The sequence below is a fragment of the Primulina huaijiensis genome, chromosome 10 (assembly GCF_012295235.1).
Source record: "Primulina huaijiensis isolate GDHJ02 chromosome 10, ASM1229523v2, whole genome shotgun sequence".
Lineage (NCBI taxonomy): Eukaryota > Viridiplantae > Streptophyta > Magnoliopsida > Lamiales > Gesneriaceae > Primulina > Primulina huaijiensis.
In genome coordinates, this window is record NC_133315.1 from 7813528 (window position 1) to 7837120 (window position 23593).

Here is a 23593-nt window from a genome sequence, read left to right on the forward strand (position 1 = left end):
TTAATCAAAAGGGCAAGATGCCCGAATGGGCTTCATAAGAGTGGTCGGACTGTGCTGAAAATTAGAATGATGTTGACAACCATTACATGCCCGGACCACTCGAGCAGAGTCTTGGCTAATACTTGGCCACCAAAATCCAGCAAGCATTGCTTTTCGGGCCAACGCTATTCCTCCGAGATGCTCTCCACAGCAGCCTTCATGAATTTCCCGGAGGACATAATCCACCTCTCCCATAGATAAGCATTTTAACAGAAGTCCCTGAAATGATCTCCTATACAAAATGTTATTTAAAAGAACAAACATGAGAGCTTGTCTATTGATCTTTTTAGCTTGAGTTCTATCTTCAGGTAATTCATTGTTGACAATGAACTTCATCAGGGGTGCCGTCCAAGAATCCTCTAATGCTGGCAATATCTCCTCATCCATGGAAAGAATTAGCCGGGTAACATGCAATACTTCTTGAGTATTGACTTCTGATAGAGTGGCGGCCATTTTTGCCAAGGCATCTGCTTCCCCATTCTAATCCCGGGGGATTTTCTCAATACTCCAATCCACAAAAAATTCTGTCTAGACTTAATAAGCTTTAGATATTTAAGCATTTTGTCGTCCTTAGCCTCATAAACGCCCTTTATATGCTGGGTAATTAATTGTAAATCAGAATACAAATTGATCCAGGAAGCTCCAATTTCCCGGGCAGCTCGAATACCAGCAAGAACATCCTCATACTCTACTTCATTATTAGTCCCCCGGGAGTCAATTCTTAGAGCCAACTTAATTTTTTTTCCCGGGGGAGATACTATCACTACTCCCACTCCACATCCAAAAAGGCTAGACGCCCCATCCACAAACACTCTCCAAACTTCCTCTTCTTTAGGCTGAATTATCTCAGACAAAAAATCCGATAGGGCCTGCGCTTTGATGGCAACCCGGGGCCTGTACTCAATATCATATTCTCCTAGCTCCACTGTCCATTTGAGCATCCTCCCGGATACTTCTGAATGACTCATAATCCTTCCGAGAGGACTATTAGTAAGCACAACAATCTGATGCGACATAAAATAAGGTCGCAGTTTCCGGGCAGTTATAACCAAAGCCAGGGCTATCTTTTTCGCCTCTCTGTACTGGAGCTTGGGTCCTTTGAGAGCATGGTTGACATAATAAACATGCTTCTGATCAGACCCTTCTTCCTTTATAAGTACTGAACTGACAGCATACTCCGTAGTGGATAGATATACAAACAATTTTTCCTCGAGCTCTAGCTTCACTAAGACAGGAAGCTCTGCAATTGACTCTTAAGGTCTTGGAAGGCCGGCTCACATTTTTCATCCCAACCAAACTGTTGTGCCTTCTGTAGAACCTGGAAGAATGGATAACTTTGATGCGCCGATTGGGATATGAATCGGGAGAGTGAAGAAATTCTCCCAGTAAGCTTTTGCACCTCTCAGACGGATCGAGGAGATGGCATGTCCAGCACTGATTTTTCTATCTCAGGATTTACCTCGATTCCCCGGTCAGTTACCACAAAACCCAAGAACTTACCACTCCTCACGCCAAATATACACTTGGCTGGATTGAGCTTGATCTCATAATGCATGAGAGTGGCAAAAGTCTCCTCTAAGTCAGAAATGAAACAAGAAATCTCCCTAGATTTGCCCAAGATGTCGTCAATATACACTTCAACATTCCTTCCCAGCTGCTTCTCAAAGACTCTATTCATGAGACGCTAATACGTGGCTCCCGCATTTTTTAGTCTGAAGGGCATGACAACATAGCAAAATTTGCCCCCCTGAAGTAATGAAACTGGCCTTGTCCTGATCAGCCTTGGCCAGAGGAATTTGATAGTACCCATTGTAGGCATCCATAAAGCTAAGAAATTCATACCTTGAAGTATAATTTACCAATTGATCAATCCTGGGAGGAGGATAGTGATCTTTTGGGCAGGCCTTGTTAAGATCTCGGAAGTCTATGCACATTCTCCATTTTCCTGCAGCATTAGGAACTAACACTATATTCGAGAGCCAAGTAGAAAATTGTATCTCTCGAATATGGCAAGCCTTCAATAGCTTCCGGACTTGATCATCGATTATTTTATCCTTCTCTGGCCCAAAATGTCTTTTCTTTTGTTTAACTGGCCGAGACCCCAGAATGAAATTTAAGCTATGCTCAGTCACATGGGGTGAGATACCAGTTAGTTCCTATTAAGACCAAGCAAAGACATCGATATTAGTTTTTAAACAATTCAATGGATTGACCCGGATGGTTGAGTCAAGATCTCGGGCCACCCGGATCTTCTTCCCTTGCTCAATCTCCATCTTCTCTTGCTCTTCCTCCGCCAAAAACTGAACCTCTCCCTTCTCCACTATGCTTTCCACCTTATTCCGAGCACTTGCTCTTTCTCCTCCCTCTGAGCCTTCTTCTGGTCCACATGGACCGCTTCCACATAGCACTTTCGGGAAGAAGGTTGATCTCCCCGGGCCTCTCCCAATTGACTTTCCACTAGAAACTTTATCTTTTGATGAAAGGTGGATGCCACTACTCTCAATTCGTTTATGGCCGGCCGCCCCAGAATAATGTTATATGATGAGGGGGCATCCACAATAGTGAAAGTGGTCATAACAGTCTTCTTCAGCTCCCTGCTGCCCAGAGTCAAAGGCAAGATGATTTCTCCTTCCGGGTATACAGCATGGCTGGCCAAGCCAAAAAGTGCAGTTTCCCTCATAATGTCGTAATTTGCTACCCATGCTTGCATTACCAGGGTATCATTATGGGGAAGATTAACGCCCTTAAGATCCTCCAAGCCAAAGCTGATAACGGATTTTCTCCTCCTCACTCCCTCCACCTCCATGCACTCTCTGCTACTCCTGGACTTCCGAGCATGATTGGAATCACCATCAGTATACCCTCCAGAAATCATTTTAATTACCCCCAAGACAGGGGGTGAGGCTTTTTTCCTCTCGGGCTCCTGATTTCTTCTCCCACTAGAGGCGTCTCTCAAATCCTCCGTTGCACTGGGTCTTGGCTGCCGAGCTGCCCAAGGTGGCAACCTCGATCTCTTTTTCGGTGGATTAGGCCCCTGGACAGCAGGTGGGACATAACTTCTTTTTAACGTTCGGTAGTCCTCTGTGTTATGGTAACAGACTTTATGAAAGGAAAAAAATCCCTTCTTCTCGGGCTTAGTAAATTGTTGGGGGGAGGGGGCATGTTCCTGCTACACTCTTGGACATCCCGGTCCCGGGCGATTTTCAATGATAATAAAAACAATGATGCTGATGAATCATCAACCAAATGAATGGAGAGAAGTAAGTCAAATATTATGCCAAATATCATAGTCTAATTGTTCCAATATGTCATATACAGACTAGCACAAATTAGTTGAGGTTAGATTCCTTTAGTATGAAAAATAAACAAAATCAATAGTGGCAGTGTGGTGCCTGAGATTATTAGGGTCTTAATGGAACTTGAAAGGAATATATTATTTCTTAATTATTTTGCTATATTGATAATATCAATTTAGAGTTTTGTCTTTCTAAATTATGAGATTTGATTTAATTTATCTCTAGATATGGTATTTATGCCTATATATTTTATCCTTGTGTAAAAGAATTTTATTCCTAATAAAACTCTTGTTTCCATATATTATAGGATTTTTTTTATGGAATGGAGTTTAGGTCAAGAAAAGGATATAAATAGAGAAAGCTAGGACTGCCACATGTGTTGATTTTTTGCAGAGAAAAAAATACGAAAGCTGAACACATTTTGATCAGAAGGTTTTTCATGATCGGTTGATCACTTTGCTGTGTTGCTGATCTGTGTTGAAGACACTCGAAGGACAACACTCGTGTGGAGTGTTGCTTGAAAAGTTCTCGGAGATTTTTGTTTCATGCAACATAATATTTGCATATGTCATTTTAATATGCAAGTTATTTCCTTGTGTTGTCAAGGAATATTGTTTTTATGTTTGTCAATAGTATTGGTTTTTGTAGACAATTTACAAGTTTGTACTGATAATTTTGCCATGAGGCATTGTACAAGTATAAATACTTGTACATAATTTAATATGTCTTATTTTAGTTATTAAAGCTTATGTGTGTGATAAATAATATATTCTGTTGCATGTTATGAACAAGTGTTGATAACACCGACATGCAACGATATAATTTGATACACACCGTTTACTGTTTGTGCACTTTTGTGTTAAACAAACCCCTTACAAGTGGTATCATAGCCTACTCTTGATATACTAAGTGATTGATTCTTGTCATTTTTGGGGTTTTTTTAAAAATAATTTAATTTTTAAAATTAATTTCAAAAATAATTTTAAAAAAAACTTGTGCAAAAATACCTCAATCCGCGCTTACGAAGCGCGGACACTGCTCACGTGGAGCAGCGTCCGCGCTTCATAAGCACGGACGGTGCTCCACGTTCGCGCGACGGAATATTTAGCGACGGAATATATATCAAAACCGTCGCTAAAATTGAATCAGCGACGGTTCCAAACCCGTCGCTAAAATAGAATCAGCGACGGCGACGTTTTAAAACCGTCGCTAATTTTAGCGACTGTTCAAAAACCATCGATATGCCCAAATTTTGGTATACTCATCAATGGCGTACATTGCACGCTACGGATAATTTGTATTAACAGAGTGCACATGTACGCCGCGGATAATCTTTAACTTTCAACGGCTTGCATCTTTGCAGCATGCAATGTGCGCTACGGAAAAAGAATTTGCGCGCTTCGCAAAATCATTTTTGTTGTAGTGAAGACAGAGAAAAAAAACACACAAAAATTCATCAAGTAATAAGTGTTTTTAGAAACCTCTACTATTCAACCTGATCTTGGTCGAAAATCATGCTGGCCAAACAAACCAAAGTCAGTCATCCCTGAATCACTGAAAAAACCAGGTTGAATAGTAGAGATTCCTGAAAAAACTTATTTCGTGATGAAATTTTGTCTGTTTTTTTTCTCTGTCTTCACTACAACAAAAATGATTTTTCGCAGCGTGCAAATTCTTTTTCCGCAGCGCACATTGCATGCTGCAAAGATGCAAGCCTTTGAAAGTTCAAGATTATTCGTGGCGAACATGTGCACGCTGTTAATACTATTATCCGCGCCATTAATACAATTATCCGTAGCGTGCAATGTATGCCGTTAATGAATATACCGAAATTTCGGGAAAATCGTCGCTGATTCCATTTTAAAAACCGTCGCTAAAATTAGAGACGATTTTGGAACCATCGCTGATTATATTTTAGCAACGGTTTCTGAACCGTCGCTGATTCAATTTTAGCGACGGTTTTGATATATATTCCGTCGCGTGGACGTGGAGCAGCGTCCGTGCTTACAAAGCGCGGATTGAGGTATTTTTGCACAAGTTTTTTTTTAAAATATTTTTTGAAATTATTTTTAAAAATTAAATTATTTTTTTAAAAAAACCCTTATTTTTGTTTATACAGGAAAAAGTGCAATGGAAGTGTTGTCAGCTAACTCTGCTTTTCGACAACTGATTATGCTCTTTGGAAAGTCAAGATTAGTGTTTACATTAAATCCATTGAAGAAAGGGCTTGTCAGCGAGTTTTGGATGGTTGGACCCATCATAAATCTATTGATGCTGACAGAGATAGCCGCATCAAAATAGATAGTGCTTGGACAATCGATGAAGTCCAAACCTCGAATTTCAACTCGAATGCGCTTAATGATATTTTCACCTCTGTTGAAGTCAACATATTTAGCCTTATCACCAATTTCATCTGTACAAAAGATGCGTGGAATGTTCTTCAGAAGCACAGTGAAGGATCTGAGAGTGTACACAGAACTAAACTAAGGATGCTAACCTCAAAATTTGAAAGTTTGAGAATGGATGAGAACGAGACTATTGTTGAATATGATCGAAGACTGCGTGATATTGCGAATGAGTCTTTTAGTCTTGGTGATTCTATGTCAAATGAAAGACTGGTTAGCAAGATATAGAGCCCAATTTCAGTACACGTAAAACCCATGTATTTATTTAATTGTTAATTCATTTATTTAAATTAAAAATGATTTTTTAGCGATGCATGATTTATTTAAATACATTACTTTAAATTATTTATGTTTTGTGATGCACGTTATACTATTTTTCGAGTTTCATGTTTCAGGCGATTACTCGATGCGGGATCGAGGAATAGAGACCGGTGACGATTTTGACAATTTTAAATGTGGTATTTTATTTAAGTTGGATTTGGGGCATTTTAAATAATTTATTAAGCTTTCAGCACTTTTAAAGCCAAATTAAAATATTAGGTGATTTATGATTTTAAACTTTTAAGGATTTAGTACTTGTGTGTTTTTATTTTAAAATAGGGGAGTTTGCCTAGTAGTAGGAATTTAAAATTTTAATTAGCATTTTATTAGCATCTTTAATTGAGTGATTAAACAATTTAATTCCTCTAATTACTATCATAACACACACACACACATTCTCACACACACAAACCGCCTAAAACACACAACACACACCTACACAATTCATTTCACCATTTTAAAAGAAATATTAGGGTTCTTGAAAAGGAGAGCAGCCGCCCTTCCCTTGTCCATTTCCATCAAATTTTCGTTGGTTTTTGTGTAAGAAATCGAGCCACAATCGTCCCAGATCAATCCTCGCTCCATCTCCGCTTCGGTGTCATCGTTTCGGTAACGTTAAAGATTTAAAGGCACATATAATCTATTTTTCCTGCGTTGATCATGTCATAATATGTGTTGCAATATTTTTATGCGTAAAAATCCATGTATAATGTGTAAAGTTGAGCAGAAATTGTTTGGATCGCATTTTGAACGCTTTTGGATCACAAAAATCTCATTTTTGTTGTTCTGTTAAAAACTGCGATCTTTTGGTCGTGATTGTGAGAAACTTTCAACATAAAAATCATAGAACTTTTTGATACCTTTGATTTGATATAAAATTAGAAATATTTGGATAAAGATTGAGTGAGTTATGGCGTTTTTAGTGGGACTGCTCAATCTGCATTTTTCTGAAAATATGTTATTGACGAATTCTTGAAGTTTTATTGTTGCAGGCTTCGTTGGGGATCGTCGTGTGATCGTTGCTGCATCTAGGTATGATTTTTATGATGTTGGGTTGGTATTTGGTGCGTCTGTTAGTGTCGTTAGGCACTTGAATTTATTAGACATCATAGGAAATGATTTTGATGTCAAAACTCGTGTTCTTGAACTATATGTTGTCATAGGCTGGAAGTCATTGGTTTGGGCTGTTTACTTGTGTTTATTGCAATGTCATAGCGTCTTAGGATGGGTCTTGGAACGTTGATTCTTAGTTCATTCGGTTTTATAGGGAGAAATAGGCGTCGTGTAAAGTTTTCCCCGTAAGTTCGATTTTCCTGAGGCTAAACAGACCTGTACACGGACCCTGAAACGAGGTCCGTGCCTTTGTTTTAATTGGTGTGTCTTTTTCCAGTTGGTACACGGATGTCTAGCCAGACACTGACACGGGGTCCGTGCCTTTGTTCTTTCCGAAGGGTCGTTTCACAGTGTCTGCACGGACCCCTACACGGACTTAGGCACTGGGTCCGTGCCTTCCTCCTACTTCACGACACATTTCACAGTACCTACATGGACCCGGGGCCGGACCTGGGTACGGGGTCCGTGTCCTTTAGTTTTTGGGAATAATATTATTGAATGCTTTAAGGTTTGACGTCTTAGGGTAGAGTATTGTGTAACAAGGTAGAGTCAAGGGAATTTTAGAACGTCCTAAGGAAATGAATAAGCTCGAGTGTAAGCATGGTTATTACGTCTAAGCTATGAAGTATAAGTGCTTGAATTCATGTTAGTATGTGCAGCAGTGGTCTCAAGAGAGATCCAACGAATCCCTCAACGCCCACTAAGTATGTTGACGTGCAAAAAGAAAGTATTTTTTTAATTTTTGAGGTATGCTAAATGTCTTTTGACCAAATTATGAACGGGTTTGGAAGCCGGAGAACGTGTCCGGGGACCTCTCTAACTATGAACGGGTTTGAACGTGGTCGAGGACCTCTCCACCCCGGTAAAGCATGAACGGGTTTAGATCAGGATTGGAAAGAGGTAAAGCATAACCAGGGACCAATCCACCCGTTAAATTATGAAAGGGGATCTCATGTATGTGGCAGTGGATCTTCCCTGTCGAACCAGTACTGTGGTTTAGTCTGATCAGGCAATTTTATGTATGGGTCACACGCTTTGAAACATGCCTCTACGCAAAATTATGTTATGTATGCCCAAGTTTGTAAGATGCAAGTATGTTTACGAAAGTTTTATGATCATGGCACGTCTATGTTACGCTATTATGTTCAAGTTCCAAGTACGCTCATGTTGTCAAGTTCAAGTTCATGTTTCTAGTATGTACGTCTTATTTTTAAGATGCATGTGATTTTATTACGTAGTATTTGCTACCTTCCAGTTTATACGTGTTGAGTCTTTAGACTCACTAGACTTGATCTATGCAAGTGAGGATGATTTCGAGAAGACTAGGGGTGGGGACCAAGGAGCAGGCTTGGACTGAGCAGGAGGCTAGACCCGAGGACCGTCCAAGTTTTTAAGTTTTTATGAAATGACTAATAATCTGATTTCAGCTACTGGTTACGATATTTTGAGCAAATACTTTTGTCAAAGTTTATTTCTAGAACTTTTGTTGCAACTACTTTAGTAACGTACGGCTCATTTTATTCAAATTTTGAAGGTTCACGACTTATTTAAGAAAATTTTTAATTTTTCCTCAAATTTTAAGTAGTGTAAAAGTACGGTACATTACAGTTGGTATCAAAGTGGTGTTCTTGTAAATGGTTATGCCTACTGCCAGTTGCAAGAAGCTCAAGTCACACCTCAAGTCTGTAAGTTGTAAAGTTTAAATTATTTCATGTGTTACGGATTAAGTCATGATTTTAGCATGTGCATATTTTAAAGTTCAAGTTACGCGCATTTTATGCTATTATCATTATGTTCATGCATGTGGGTTTACGTATTGGGTAATATTGGAACAGTATGCCTCCTAGGCGTATGGTTAATTGTGAAGCTAGGGATGAGGACAGAGTGGCTCGGACTGAGGAGAGGGTCACTCCTCCTCGCCCACCCCCAGACATGCAGGCACAGATGCTTGCAGGCATGACACAGTTCTTCGCGTAGTTCGCGGGGAACCAGGCTGCAGCAGGAGGTGCAGGGGCGAGGCCCCGACCAGAAGGAGTGTACGAGAGATTCAGAAGGATGGATCCTAAATAATTCTCGGGGGGACCACACACCCGATGGTAGCAGAAGGATGAATTAAATCCATCGAGGTGATTTTTGACTTCATGGAGCTGTAGGATGTGGACAGGGTTAGGTGTGCCACTTTCTTTCTGTCAGGAGATGCAAGGCGTTGGTGGGAAAGTGCGTCAGTATCAATTAACCTACAGACTCTGACTTGGAACGATTTTAAAGAAGTGTTCTACTCCAAGTACTTCACTGAAGAAGTACGATCCAGACTAACCAGGGAGTTCATGGCGCTGCGACAGGGAGACAGCAGTGTAGCAGAGTTTGTGAGAACGTTTGAGAGGGGGTGTTACTTTGTACCCCTAATAGCTAACGATTCCCGGGAAAAGCTCAGGCATTTTATGGATGGGTTGCGGCCGGTCTTGCGCCGTGACGTCCCAGTTGCTGGTCCTACTACTTATGCAGTTGCCGTGTCTAGAGCTTTGGCAGCAGAACAGGATCAGAGGGATATTGAGGCTGAAAGACAGGGCAAGAGGACCTATCAAGCTCCACACTAGCCACAGCAGCAGCAACAGCGACCTCAGTTTAAGAGGCCGTTCCAGAGGCCGCCAGGGAAGAAGCCATACCAGGGACGGCCTAAAGACAAGGGTTCTATTCCGCAGCAGAAGGCTCCGCAGAGGCCCGATAATTTCCCAGTGTGTCAGAAATGCAATCGCCAACATCCGGGGCAGTGTCTATGGGGATCAGGGAAATGCTTTAAATGTGGAGCCAGTGACCACGTGCTTAAGGACTGCCCACAGGGGGTGTAGTCGACCCAAGGAAGGGTGTTCGCCATGCATGCTCAGGAGGTGAACCCAGACACGACACTGTTAACTGGGAATATTTTCATTAAGAGATTAGCCACTAAGGCCCTGATAGATTCAGGAGCCATTCTCTCCTGTATCTCGGAGACATTCGCTAATCATTTAGACATCAAGTCTATCGGCTTTGACGTGAACTACTCGGTGACAGTCCTATCAGGGGAAGAACTGTTAGCTACCAGTGTGTTCAGAGATATTGATATAAAACTTCAAGGTCACTTAGTATATGTCGATCTGATCGTGTTGCCGATGCCAGAATTTGATATTATTTTGGGAATGGACTGGCTGACGAAGAACATAGTTTGGATAGATTTCCAGAAAAGGTCAATGTTAGTAAGACCTTTGGGTATGGAGCAGTTTCTATTTGAACCAGACAGATGGAGAAGTTTCCCTCGCATGATTTCTTGCATGTAGGCGCAGAGACTCATTTCCAAGGGGTTTCAGGCTTTTTTGGCCAGCATCGTTTCAACACCGGACGTACCCGCTCCATCTCTATCAGATGTGCCAATAGTCATGGACTTCCCGGACGTCTTTCCTGACGATGTCATAGGCCTTCCACCAGATAGATAGGTGGAGTTTTTCATGGATCTTATGCCAGGAACAGTGCCAATCTCCAAGGCACCGTACCGATTAGCTCCAGCTGAGATGCTAGAACTCAAACAGCAGATTCAGGAGATTCTTGAAAAAGAATTTATTTGCCCTAGTTTCTTGCCATGGGGCGCGCCAGTGCTTTTTGTAAAGAAGAAGGATGGGAGCATGAGGCTGTGTATCGATTACCGAGAATTGAACAAGGTAATGATTAAGAACAAATACCCACTTCCAAGAATCGAAGACTTGTTTGATCAGTTGCAGGGAGCTACAGTGTTCTCTAAGATAGATCTTCGATCGGGGTATCATTAGCTGAAGGTGAAAGATGCAGATGTTCACAAAACAGCTTTCAGAACCAGGTATGGGCATTGCGAGTTCTTAGTGATGCCATTTGGACTGACGAATGCTCCAGCCATTTTCATGGACCTCATGAACCGAGTATTTCAGCCTTACCTTGATCAGTTCGTCAGAGTATTCATTGATGATATTCTTATTTACTTGAAGAGCCATGACGAGCACAGTCAGCACTTGAGAACAGTTTTACAAATCCTGTAGAGTCGCAAGTTATTTGCAAAGTTTAGTAAGTGTGAATTCTGGTTGGATAAGGTAGAGTTTTTGGGTCACATAGTGTCTATCTGGGGTATTAAGGTGGATCCAACAAAAGTGACAGCTGTTAAGGAATGGGTGGAGCCAAAGAGTGCTTCAGAGATCCGCAGTTTTCTGGGTTTAGCCGGTTATTACCGTAAGTTTATTCAGGGGTTTTCGTCGATAGCAGTGCCGCTCAATTCACTGACTAAGAAGAATGCTAAATTCGTGTGGAGTGGAGAGTGTCAAAAGAGCTTTGATACATTGAAGCTAGCTCTCATTTCAAAGCCAGTGTTAGCCATGCCATCTGGACAAGGCAACTTTGTGCTATATACCGATGCATCTAAGCTTGGGTTAGGCGCAGTATTGATGCAGCATGGTCGGGTCATAGCTTATGCTTCCAGGCAGTTGAAGTTGCACGAGAAGAATTACCCGACTCACGATTTAGAACTAGCCGCCGTTGTCTTTGCATTGAAGATTTGGATACACTACTTGTACGGCGAGAAATGTCAGATTTTCACCGACCACAAAAGTCTCAAGTATTTCTTCACACTAAAAGAACTGAATATGAGACAGAGACGGTGATTAGAGCTGGTAAAAGATTACGACTGCTAAATTAGCTACCATCCGAGAAAGGCTAACATTATCGTAGACGCTTTGAGCAGAAAAGTGACAATTGTAGCACAGTTGTCATTGCAGAGACCTCTTCAGTCAGAGATTCAGATGTTTGGCCTAGAGGTTTATCGTAAGGGCAGACCTCCGAGGGTGTCTAATCTAAGAGTCCAATCTTCTTTGCTAGACCGTATCCGATTAGGTCAGTCTTCAGATGAGCAGTTGCAAAAATGGAGACTGAATGATGAAACTAAGGGCAGTGTGCTCTACACAGTGTCAGATGATATTGTGAGATACAGAGATAGAATGTGGGTGCCGAATGTTGATTCCATCAGAGAGGATATCCTGTCAGCGGCACATGCATCTCCGTATTCCATCCATCCCGGAGGTACCAAGATGTACAAAGATCTACAGACTTTGTATTGGTGGCCAGGGATGAAGCGAGACATCCACCGATTTGTGTCTGAATGCCTCACTTGTCAGCAGGTCAAGGCAAAACATCAGAGGCCAGCAGGAATGCTTAAGCCACTCCCTATCCCAAGTGGAAGTGGGAGAATATCACTATGGACTTCGTCATTGGGTTGCCAAAGTCAGTTAGAGGATTTAATGCCATTTGAGTTATAGTGGATCGACTTACTAAGTCAGCACACTTCTTGCCAATGAAGACGACTTTCTCCTTGATGCAGTATGCGGAGCTCTAAATCAGGGAGATAGTTTGATTGCACGGGATCCCAGTTTCTATTATGTCTGATAGGGACCCGAGATTCACATCGTCCTTCTGGATGAGTTTGCATGCAGCCATGGGGACGAAGTTGCTATTTAGTACGGCCTTTCACTGGCAGACAGATGGCCAGTCTGAGCGAGTGATCCAAATTTTGGAAGACTTGTTGAGAGCGTGTGTGATCGACTTTCATGGGAATTGGGAATCAAAGCTACCTCTAGTGGAGTTTACCAACAACAATAGTTTTCAATCATCAATAGGTATGGCTCCCTACGAAGCATTGTATTGAAGGAAGTGCGGATCGCCGATTCATTGGGATGAAGTCGGTGAGAGAGAAGAACTTGGTCCAGAAATTGTTCAGCAGACTGCAGATGTGGTGGTCAAAATTCGTGACAGGATGAAGACTGCCCAGAGTCGTCAGAAAAGTTATGCTGATAAGAGGAGCAGAGATCTAGAGTTTGCCGTAGGAGATCACGTTTTTGTAAAAATAGCACCTATGAAGGGCGTTATGAGATTTTGGAAGAGAGGCAAGCTGAGTCCGAGATTCATTGGGCCGTTCGAGATTCTTGACAGGGTTGGGACACTAGCTTATCGTGTAGCCCTACCATAGAATCTGGCCGATGTACACAATGTGTTCCATGACTCGATGTTGAGGAAGTACACAGCGAATCCTTCGCATGTTTTAAGCTATGAGCCGTTGCAGCTTGCTCCAGATCGGTCGTATGAGGAAAGACCTGTCCAAATCCTAGACCGACAGGAACGGAGACTTCAGAACAAAGTAACCAAACTGGTCAAAGTCCGATGGCTGAATCAATCAGTGGAGGAGGCCACTTGGGAGACCGAGACAGATAGGAGAAATCGCTACCCGGAGTTATTTGGTAAGAGTTAATTTCAAAGAAGAAATTTATTTAAGTGGGGGAGGAACTGTAGAGCCAAATTTCAGCACACGTAAAACCCACGAATTTATTTAATTGTTAATTCATTTATTTAAATTTAAAATAAGTTTTAGCGATGCATGATTTATTCAAATACATTACTTTAAATTATTTATGTTTTGTAATGCACGTTATACTATTTTTCGAGTTTCATGTTTCAGGCGATTACTCGATGCGGGATCGAGGAATAGAGACCGGTGACGAATTTGGCAATTTTAAATGTGGTATTTTATTTTAAGTTGAATTTGGGGCATTTTAAATAATTTATTAAGCTTTCAGCACTTTCAAAGCCTAATTAAATTATTAGGTGAATTATGATGTTAAACTTTTAAGGATTTAGTACTTGTGTGTTTTTATTTTAAATTAGGGGAGTTTGCATAGCAGTAGGAATTTAAAATTTTAATTAGCATTTTATTAGCATCTTTAATTGAGTGATTAAACAATTTAATTCCCCTAATTACTATCATAACACACGCACACACACATTATCACACACACAAACCGCCTAAAACACACAACACACAACTACACAATTCATTTTACCATTTTAAAAGAAATATTAGGGTTCTTGAAGACGAGAGCAGCCGCCCTTCCCTTGTCCATTTCCAGCCAATTTTTGTTGGTTTTTGTGTAAGAAATCGAGCTACAATCGTCCCGGATCAATCCTCGCGCCATCTCTGCTTCGGTGTCGTCGTTTCGGTAACGTCTAAGATTTAAAGGCATGTATAATCTATTTTTCCTGCATCAATCATGTCATAATATGTGTTGCGATGTTTTTATGTGTAAAAATCCATGTATAATATGTAAAGTTGAGAAGAAATTGTTTGGATCGCATTTTGAACGCTTTTAGATCACAAAAATCTCGTTTTTGCTGTTCTGTTATAAACTGTGATTTTTCGGTCGTGATTTTGAGAAAACTTTCAACATAAAAATCGTAGAAATTTTTGATACCTTTGATTTGATATAAAATTTGAAATATTTGGATAAAAATTGAGTGAGGTATGGCGTTTTTAGTGGGACTTCTCAAGCTGCGTTTTTATGAACATATGTTATTGACGAATTCTTGAAGTTTTATTGTTGCAGGCTTCGTTGGGGATCGTGATGTGATCGTTGCTGCATCTAGTTATGATTGTTATGATGTTAGGTTGGTATTTGGTGCATCGGTTACTGTCGTTAGGCACTTGAATTCATTAGACATCATAGGAAATGATTTTGATGTAAAAACTCGTGTTCTTGAACTATATGTTGTCATAGGATGGAAGTCATTGGTTTGGGTTGTTTACTTGGGTTTTAGTGCAATGTCACAGCGTCCTAGGATGAGTATTGGAACGTTGATTCTTGGTTCATTCGGTTTTATAGGGAGAAATAGGCATCGTGTAAAGTTTTCCCCGTAAGTTCGATTTTCCTAAGGCTACACGGACCTGTACACGGACCCTGACACGGGGTCCGTGCCTTTGTTTTAATTGTTGTGTCTTTTTCCAGTAGGCACATGGATGTCTAGCCGGACCCTGACACGGGGTCCGTGCCTTTTTTCCTTCCGAAGAGTCGTTTCACAGTGTCTACACGGACCCCTACACGGACCTAGGCACGGGGTCTGTGCCTTCCTCCTTCTTCACGACACATTTCACAGTACCTACACGGACCCGGGGCCGGACTTGGGCACGGGGTCCGTATACTTCTGTTTTTGGGAAAAATATTATTGAATGCTTTAAGGTTTGACGTCTTAGGGTAGAGTACTGATTAACAAGGTAGAGTCAAGGGAATTTTAGAACGTCCTAAGGAAATAAATAAGCTCGAGTGTAAGCGTGGTTATTACATCTAAGCTATGAAGTATAAGTGCTTGAATTCATTATAGTATGTGCAGCAGTGGCCCCAAGCGAGATCCAACGAATCCCTCAACGCCCAGTAAGTATGTTGACGTGCAAAAAGAAAGTATTTTTTTTTTAATTTTTGAGGTATGCTAAATGTCTTGTGACCAAATTATGAACGAGTTTGGAAGACTTATTTGTAGCATTTGAGGCTACCTTTCGAGCTTATAAGCACAAATTGTTTTGTTGTTTATTTGATCTTTAACTAGGTCAATTGTGCTAAGATCAGTCGAAGAGCTGTGAGATATTTCGTGAACTAAGAGTTTCAGTTTTGGCAGTGTTAAGTCTAAACTGAAGTGTCTCTGTACAAGTTTTGTATCGAACAAAGTCTTTTAGTGCATATCATATCCTTGTGATAGAAGGGGTGACGTAGGAGCATTTGAAGTATCCGAACATCCATAAATCTTTGTGTGTTCTTATTTCAGTTATTTATTCCATCTTTCAGTCAGTTTATTTCCGCACCTGTTGTCAGTTAAACTGATTGTCATTGATCGACGAGATTCCTAGTTTCAGTTTGTCACAAAACTGACACTTCACTCGAAAAGATTATAAAATCGTGAGTGTTTATTCAACCCCACATTCTAAACACTTCTCAACCAATCAACCGATCCTAAGAAATTGTATCAGAGCAGTTGAATCTTGTCTCAGAATACTCTTATTCACAAAATTGATCAACATATCTTCATTCAATAAAATACCGATGTTTTTCAGAGAAGACTTTGACGACTGGAAAATCAAAATGCAAGATCATTTAGCTGCACAAGATGACGACATGTGGTATGTCATTACTGAAGGTCCCATGAAGATCCTAAAAGCAAATACAGCAGTTGCCATTACTGATGGGACACTTCATCGCATAGAAAATCCCAGAGAGGAATGGACAACTGAGGATAAGAGGAAAGACAACCTAGACAATGTGTCAAAGGATACAAAATGCTGGATAAAGTCACTTTCAGCAAAATCAAAATATGCAAAACTGCCAAAGAGATATGAGTGAAACTGCTCCAGCTATGGGAAGGAAACGAGCAAACAAATGAGAACAAGATATCAGTTGCTGTTCAGAAATTTGACAACATCAAGAGGAAGGTTGGAGAATCCATGCAAGAATATGATGAGAGGATCAGTGGTATTATCAATGAGCTAAATGCACTTGGAAAAGTGTATTCGAACAAAGAATGGGAACTGAAGTTGGTCAGAGGTCTTCTCAAGGAATGGGATGTCAAGACCATGGCAATAAGAGAGTCAAAGGATCTTAACAAGATCAAACTTCATGACTTGTTTGCTGATCTAAAGGCTTACGGGTTTGAACTACAAACAGAGAAGGGGAACCTTCAACACCAACTGCCACAACTGCTTTAACTGTTGTCAGATTCGAACCAACTGGTTCAGTGACAAATCTTCTGATGAACTGAGCAATGATGCTATGTCATTGTTTGTCTAGAAATTTGGAAGGTTTATGAGGAAGAATCAAGGAAACATCCAGAAGAAAAATAAAAAAATCAGTCCAAAGAAGAATCGTATGCTTGTTACAAACAAATTTGGTCATTTCATAGCAGACTATCTTAAGCCAAAGAAGGAAAGTCGAGGATCAACTGAAAAGGGAAAGAAGCCCTATGAGCACAGAAGAAGGACCAAGAATGACAAGAAATCATTAAAAAAGAAACATGAAGTGCTTTTGGCTGAAGCGAGCAAATCTGAGTGGGCAGAAACTGACAGTGACGAGTCAGAACCAGAAAGCCCAATCAGTTCAAGTGAAGATGAGTAGGAAGTCAAGTGCTTATTAGCAGATGATGCTGAACTGGAGTCAACAAGTGCACAGAAGTCAACAAGTGAACAGGTATTTGACTTCAGCTCTACTGATTTCACTCGTGAGGAACTAATTATCACATTGCATGACATGGTAAATGAGTATCACAAACTTGCTCGATCATTTCAGAAGGTTAGAACTGAGCAAACTAATCCCAATGACAACAAAACAGAAACTGATAAGTCAGTTGAACTGTTGAGTCTAAAAAGGGAGATTGCACATCAAAAAGCTAAAATGATTGAAAATCAAGCCTTGATATGTCAGTTAAAAACCGAAATTTCAAAACATACTGAACTGATTCAATCTTGGAACAAGTCTTCAGTTACATTGACTGAAATGCAAAATTCACAAAAATCAGTTGCTGATAAAACTTGTTTAGGTTTTAACAATAATGATGAAAATTCTGCAAGTGATACACAGCCAAGGTTGAATGAAAACAAAAGAAATACATTACCTTTGTAAAATCAACTATGGTAAATGAATTCTCAGAAGCAAGTAAACCAGTTGTTCAAATGACTGAAAGTAAGAACAAAGGCAAACAGTATGGAATTGGATATAGCTCTGAGAGTTCCACTGATGAAAAAAACTGGTCACCTAAACGATTCAGTCGCAAAAATAGTACTCAAGGAATGGCTATTACAATTACTACAACTGTAAGCCAGTTCAGAAACGATATCAAAAGAATAGTCAGTTGAAGAAGGATACAAATCATACTGCTTTATCCTCACACCACACATATTGCCAAGAATTTGAGAAAAAACATTTGGAACACAGAAACTAGGAAGTCAGTTAGACTGGTCCAAGTCTGGGTTCCTAAAGGACTAATCTGTTTAGGACCCAAATGAATATGGGTACCAAAATTATATACTGTGTGTGATTGCAAGTAACAGGTTCAAACAAAGAATCAACTTGGTATTTAGACTGTGGCTGTTCGCGGCATATGACAGGAGATGCAAATTTACTATCTCAACTGATCAAATATACTGGACCAAACATCAGTTTAGGAAACAACACCAAAGGTAAAACTGTGGGTAAGGGTAAGCTTATTCATGGTAACTTTACAATTAAAGATGTTTTGCTAGTTGAGAATTAGAAGTATAACTTGATAAGTATCAGTCAGTTATGCGACAATAATTTCTCAGTTCAGTTTGACAGACACACTTGTTCGGTTAGAGACTCAACTAATGAGTGAAAGGGGATCGATTAAGGTGCCCGAATGCGCAACGAAAGTTTTAAAAATAGTTTAACAAGGAAAAAATTCGAGCACCCTAAGTACTAGTGTAGCAAATACAAAAACCACAACTATGACATTCATAGGGTGTTTAAAATGTTACTTATCAATCTCAAAGATTGATGTAATGGCTCCAACCAATTGTAAACAACTTGGCTCTTCAAAGGCAAGACAAATCTACAAGATCTCCTTGTTCTTGAGTCCTTCCTTCAAAATCTAGCCCACCACCAAACTTAAAAAATCCACCTTACACTTGCACTAGAAAATGTAGGGCATTTTTCTTTGAGAAGAGAATTGTTTCTCAAACTATTGAAGAACAAGATGAGAGAAAATTTTTTTGAGGGAATTGTTTTAAAATTTCGGCAATAGCTAGTAAAAAATGGGAGAGGGATGACTTGTCTTGGTTGTGGGAAAAACTAAAACACTTTTAGCATCCCAAGCCTTGGTGATTGAAAAAGTTGTCTCCCAACCTTTCACCTCCCATGCATGCAATGTTATTTGATTTTTAACAATTAAAAATCCATGGACTTAATTTAATTATCTCAAACATATTTGAGACTAATTAAATATTACTTGAATTTACTCAAGTCTACTAGTTAAATAATTATTCCAATTGGACTCTACAAGACCCAATGTTATTTAATTAATTCAACACTTGAATTAATTTAATTATTTGGATTCTACTAGATCCACTATTAAAATTATTGTTCAACAATAAGTAAACATCTCCCAAGCCTTGGCAGCAACTCTTGCCCCATTGCCCATCCTCAAGAAGGTCTCTCCTTCCCTGAGCCTCCTACTTCTTCCCATCACCTGTAAATCATTACAGAGATGTGAGCCACAGTCAGTATCCAATACCCAAGAAGTAGAGTTAATTGAAATGTTTACTTCAATATAGAACATATCATTTCCAGAACCCTTTTGGACAAGATATTCCCAGCAATTACGCTTCCAATGTCCAGGCTTCTTGCAGTGATGACATACATCAGCAGTCTTGTCAGCCTTAACTGGTGTGGCTGCCACAACAGGATTCGGAGATTGCCTCATCAAGGGCACGTTCTTCTTGGGACGTTGGAAAGAACGCTTCTTTCCCTTCTCATGCGGATCAATCTTCGTACCAGATGAAGAACCCACATAAATAACCGACTTCTCTTTCTTGATGGTGGATTCAAAGGTCACAAGCGTGTTCACCAACTCCTCAAGGGTCGGCTTCATCTTGTTCATATTGAAATTCACCACAAAATGATCAAACGAGCTAGGCAGTGACAAGAGTAACACGTCAGTGGTCAACTCCAAAGGCAACATCAAATCCATGCCAACGAGCTTGTCCACGAGCCCAATCACCTTTAGGCCATGCTCATGGACCGAGGCCCCATCTCGCATGCGCAAAGTGATCAGCTCCTTCACGGTCGCATGACTAAGAGGACGTGTTTGCTCTCCAAAGAGCTCCTTGAGATGCAAATGAATGTCAGCAGCACTCTTTGCATCCTCAAAACGCCTCTGCAGCTCATCATTCATAGAAGCCTGCATATAACACTTGGCTTTCAAGTCATGGTCACACCATTCCTTGTAAGTCTGCAATTCCTCAGGAGTGCAGCAAGTCGGAGCCTCAACAGGGGGCGACTCAGTAAGTGTATATGCTATCCTTTCCGAATTCAAGACGATTTTCAGGTTTCTTAGACAAGTGAGGTAATTAAGTCCAGTTAATATGTGTTTGTCGAGTATTCTAGATAGCGGATTGCGAATCGAAGACATTGTCAAATTGTACTGAAAAGTAAGAACAGATAAATGTTGATGACTATTTTAAAATATTTGGTAAGATATAAAGTATGGACTTTTACATTATAAATTTTCGCTCCCACTGTTTTGACATCTTTCACTACCCTCTAGTGAAAATGGGAAACTCCTTTCCTCAGTAGGTACGCAAGGTCCAATTAGCGAATTATGATCCCGAATAATATCAACCAATCACAATTCTTAAAAGGTAGTTTCCAATTGCATCTCCATGCAACACTCTACGTAAACCTTTGTCTCACGTTTGTTTATTACCAATAATATGTCGTCCTTCATCTTTACGTGTCAAGCCTTACCCATCGATGTTGAACCTTAATGGACGGTCGGCATGAGTTCTCTCAATAATATGAGCCAAAATCATGGGAGTTCCACGTAGTTCACATCACCATGTCAATGGATGTCACAGCTTTCCGGCACCCAGGGCCCCCCCAATAATATGAGCCGAGCCCCGAGCACGGGTAGCGTTCATCATGCACCAATTGTCGATGGAAGACCTTGAAATTATAAACAAATTTATAATTCTCCTTTTCGGGCTTGATATTTTTTTGAATCTTATTCAAAATGAGGGTTTTTTAATTTTGAAAGGTCTCATCATTAATTTTATTTTAAAAGCTCGCCATGTTTGATCGTATGTTGGTCGGATTCATGCAACTTTGTTATTATCGTAATAATAACACACATACTCATTATTTATAACATAGCATGCATATATTATAAACAGTAAACAAAACAAGGATGAACAACCGCCCCAAAACTAATGGACCGTGTGAGCTAAACACGGGCCTAGGTCCAATCCTAGGGAAATGCATGGGATGCAAATGCAACTATTACAAATGCTTCCAATATTTACATGTCTTCGATATTCATAATCATCAAGGCCACCATCTTCCAATCTTGATCTTCCACTATACTAATATTTTCAAATAAATATACATGACAAATAGGGATACATCTCATGGGGGTGGGAACGGGCCATAAACCAAGCCCACTTTATAAATTGATAATTATTACAATCATTCAACACAAAATATCCTAGCATACACCTAGCAAATTGGGCTTGAGCTTTTGATCATCCTTCATGCATAATATCACATATCATACACCATCAATTAATTATCACAATAATTAATTGAACCAATATTATATATGTTGATCCAATCACTAACCGCCACGATTATAAACTAAATTAACAAAGTATACAAACTCCTTTGTCTACTTTCTAAATAATTTATTTATAACCGAATTTCTTGTAAATCACCATTTACTATAAATAATTAAAGTCCAACTTAAATTATTTATTTCATGAGAAAATATTTGCAACTTTTGTAAATTTAAACTTAAGGGCCCAAAAAATCATTTTTCACCAAAAATCTTTTGGCCCATTTAAATTTCACAAATTATGTTAGACATCCAATGTGCCAACAACTCAAGGCCCATGACACTTTGATATTTCAAAACACCTTTTGAAAAACACTAGTCGTCATTGCCGTCGCCAGAGCTCTGCCGTCGCCGGAGCTCCGTCGCCAGATTCCGGCAAACATGCCAAATTTTTTTTTTAATTAAAATCATGGGGCTGTTCGGGCAGCCCGAGGGGCTGCCCTTGCTACCAAAAATGGGCAGCCCCACGGGCAACCCGAGCTGCCTGAAATGGGAAGCAACTTGTTGCCCAAAGTTGCCCAAAAAACGGCCTTCGATTTGTTGCAAAAATACATCTCATGCGGTTAGAAATCGACATCAATATAATATCATTTATAAGCTACACAAAATAGTATCCATAGCCCTTGATACCACGTGAAAGGAGATCGATTAAGGTGCCCAAATGCGCAACGGAAGTTTCAAAAATTGTTTAACAAGGCAAAAATTCGAGCACCCTAAATACTAGTGTAGCAAATACAAAAACCACAACTATGACATTCATAGGGTGTTTAAAATGTTACCTATCAATCTCAAAGATTGATGTAATGGCTCCAACTAAGTTGTAAACAACTTGGCTCTTCAAAGGCGAAACAAATCTACAAGCTCTCCTTGTTCTTGAGTCCTTCCTTCAAAATCAAGCCCACCACCAAACTTAAAAGATCCACCTTACACTTGCACTAGAAAATGTAGGGCATTTTTCTTTGAGAAGAGAATTGTTTCTCCAACTATTGAAGAACAAGATGAGAGAAAATTTTTTTTGAGAGAATTGTTTTAAAATTTCGGCCATAGCTAGTAAAAAATGGGAGAGGGATGACTTGTCTTGGTTGTGGTAAAAGCTAAAACACTTTTAGCATCCCAAGCTTTGGAGATTGAAAAAGTTTTCTCCCAACCTTTCACCTCCCATGCATGCAATGTTATTTGATTTTTAACAATTAAAAATCCATGGACTTAATTTAATTATCTCAAACATATTTGAGACTAATTAAATATTACTTGAATTTACTCAAGTCTACTAGTTAAATAATTATTCCAATTGGATTATACAAGACCCAATGTTATTTAATTAATTCAACACTTGAATTAATTTAATTATTTGGACTCTACTATGTCCACCAGTGTTTAATTAATTCAACACTTGAATTAATTTAATTTAGTCTATAATAATTTTATGAAAATCACAATTTTCAAATACATTATTTATTTGGCCTACTTTTAATTTTAGGAACACATTCATAAATTAAAAGTTACATTCTCTCATAGAAGTCATACTTCTATTTTTTCTTACGCTTATAAACTCATATATAAGCCGTTCAACACATTGAACTATTTTACTTCTCAACGGGATCTAGAAAGCTAGTACTTGTGTGGCTCTCAATGGTTCACTGATACAACTAGCTGTGGGTTCACATCTCCATGTGATTCGGACTAAACATGTCTTTATCCGAGCATAACCCAATTGCTCCATTCTTACTTATCAACTCCTTGATAACAAGAACGTCAGAACTCGAGTCTGATAGTACCCAACCAATCATGTTAAACGCCTAGCAGCATCGCTTACATGATTCCCTAGGTATCAAATGATAGTGCCTGCAAGAACCATTCAATTATGGTTAGCGTACAGTACGGTCCCTTCATCTCATATATCCCGACCGATTCGACAATCATTGGTATATCGAGAGTTGTCAATGAATCGATACTGTGTCATGTCCTAGTTGCATTGATGGTGTAATCTATGAAACCCCTTTCATAATTACCCCCATACTCTGATCAGAGATTTCATACTACATACACATAGGATATCCATACCTGAAGGTAAGTGGTGAATCCTCGACTACAATGCATCGACTCCTATATGTTTCGCCAAAACACCCAACCTTGCCACCTGATGACCCCATGAGAGTCGTTAAACAAGTCAAAGTGTAATGCTAGCACATAGAGTCTCAATCTTGTCCCGGGTCATAA

General features: G+C 39.7%; 1 protein-coding gene across 1 annotated transcript; it reads right to left on the reverse strand.

Moving 5' to 3' along the window:
- Positions 1-426, reverse strand: LOC140985866 (uncharacterized). The gene has a single exon (XM_073453816.1). It carries the CDS (start codon positions 424-426, stop codon positions 1-3), a length of 426 nt encoding a protein of 141 aa, XP_073309917.1.
- Between the last annotated feature and the right edge of the window lie 23167 nt (positions 427-23593).

Coding starts and splice junctions, on each gene's coding strand:
- LOC140985866 (XM_073453816.1), bottom strand. CDS start 426: ATGGATGAGGAGATATTGCCAGCATTAGAGGATTCTTGGACGGCACCC.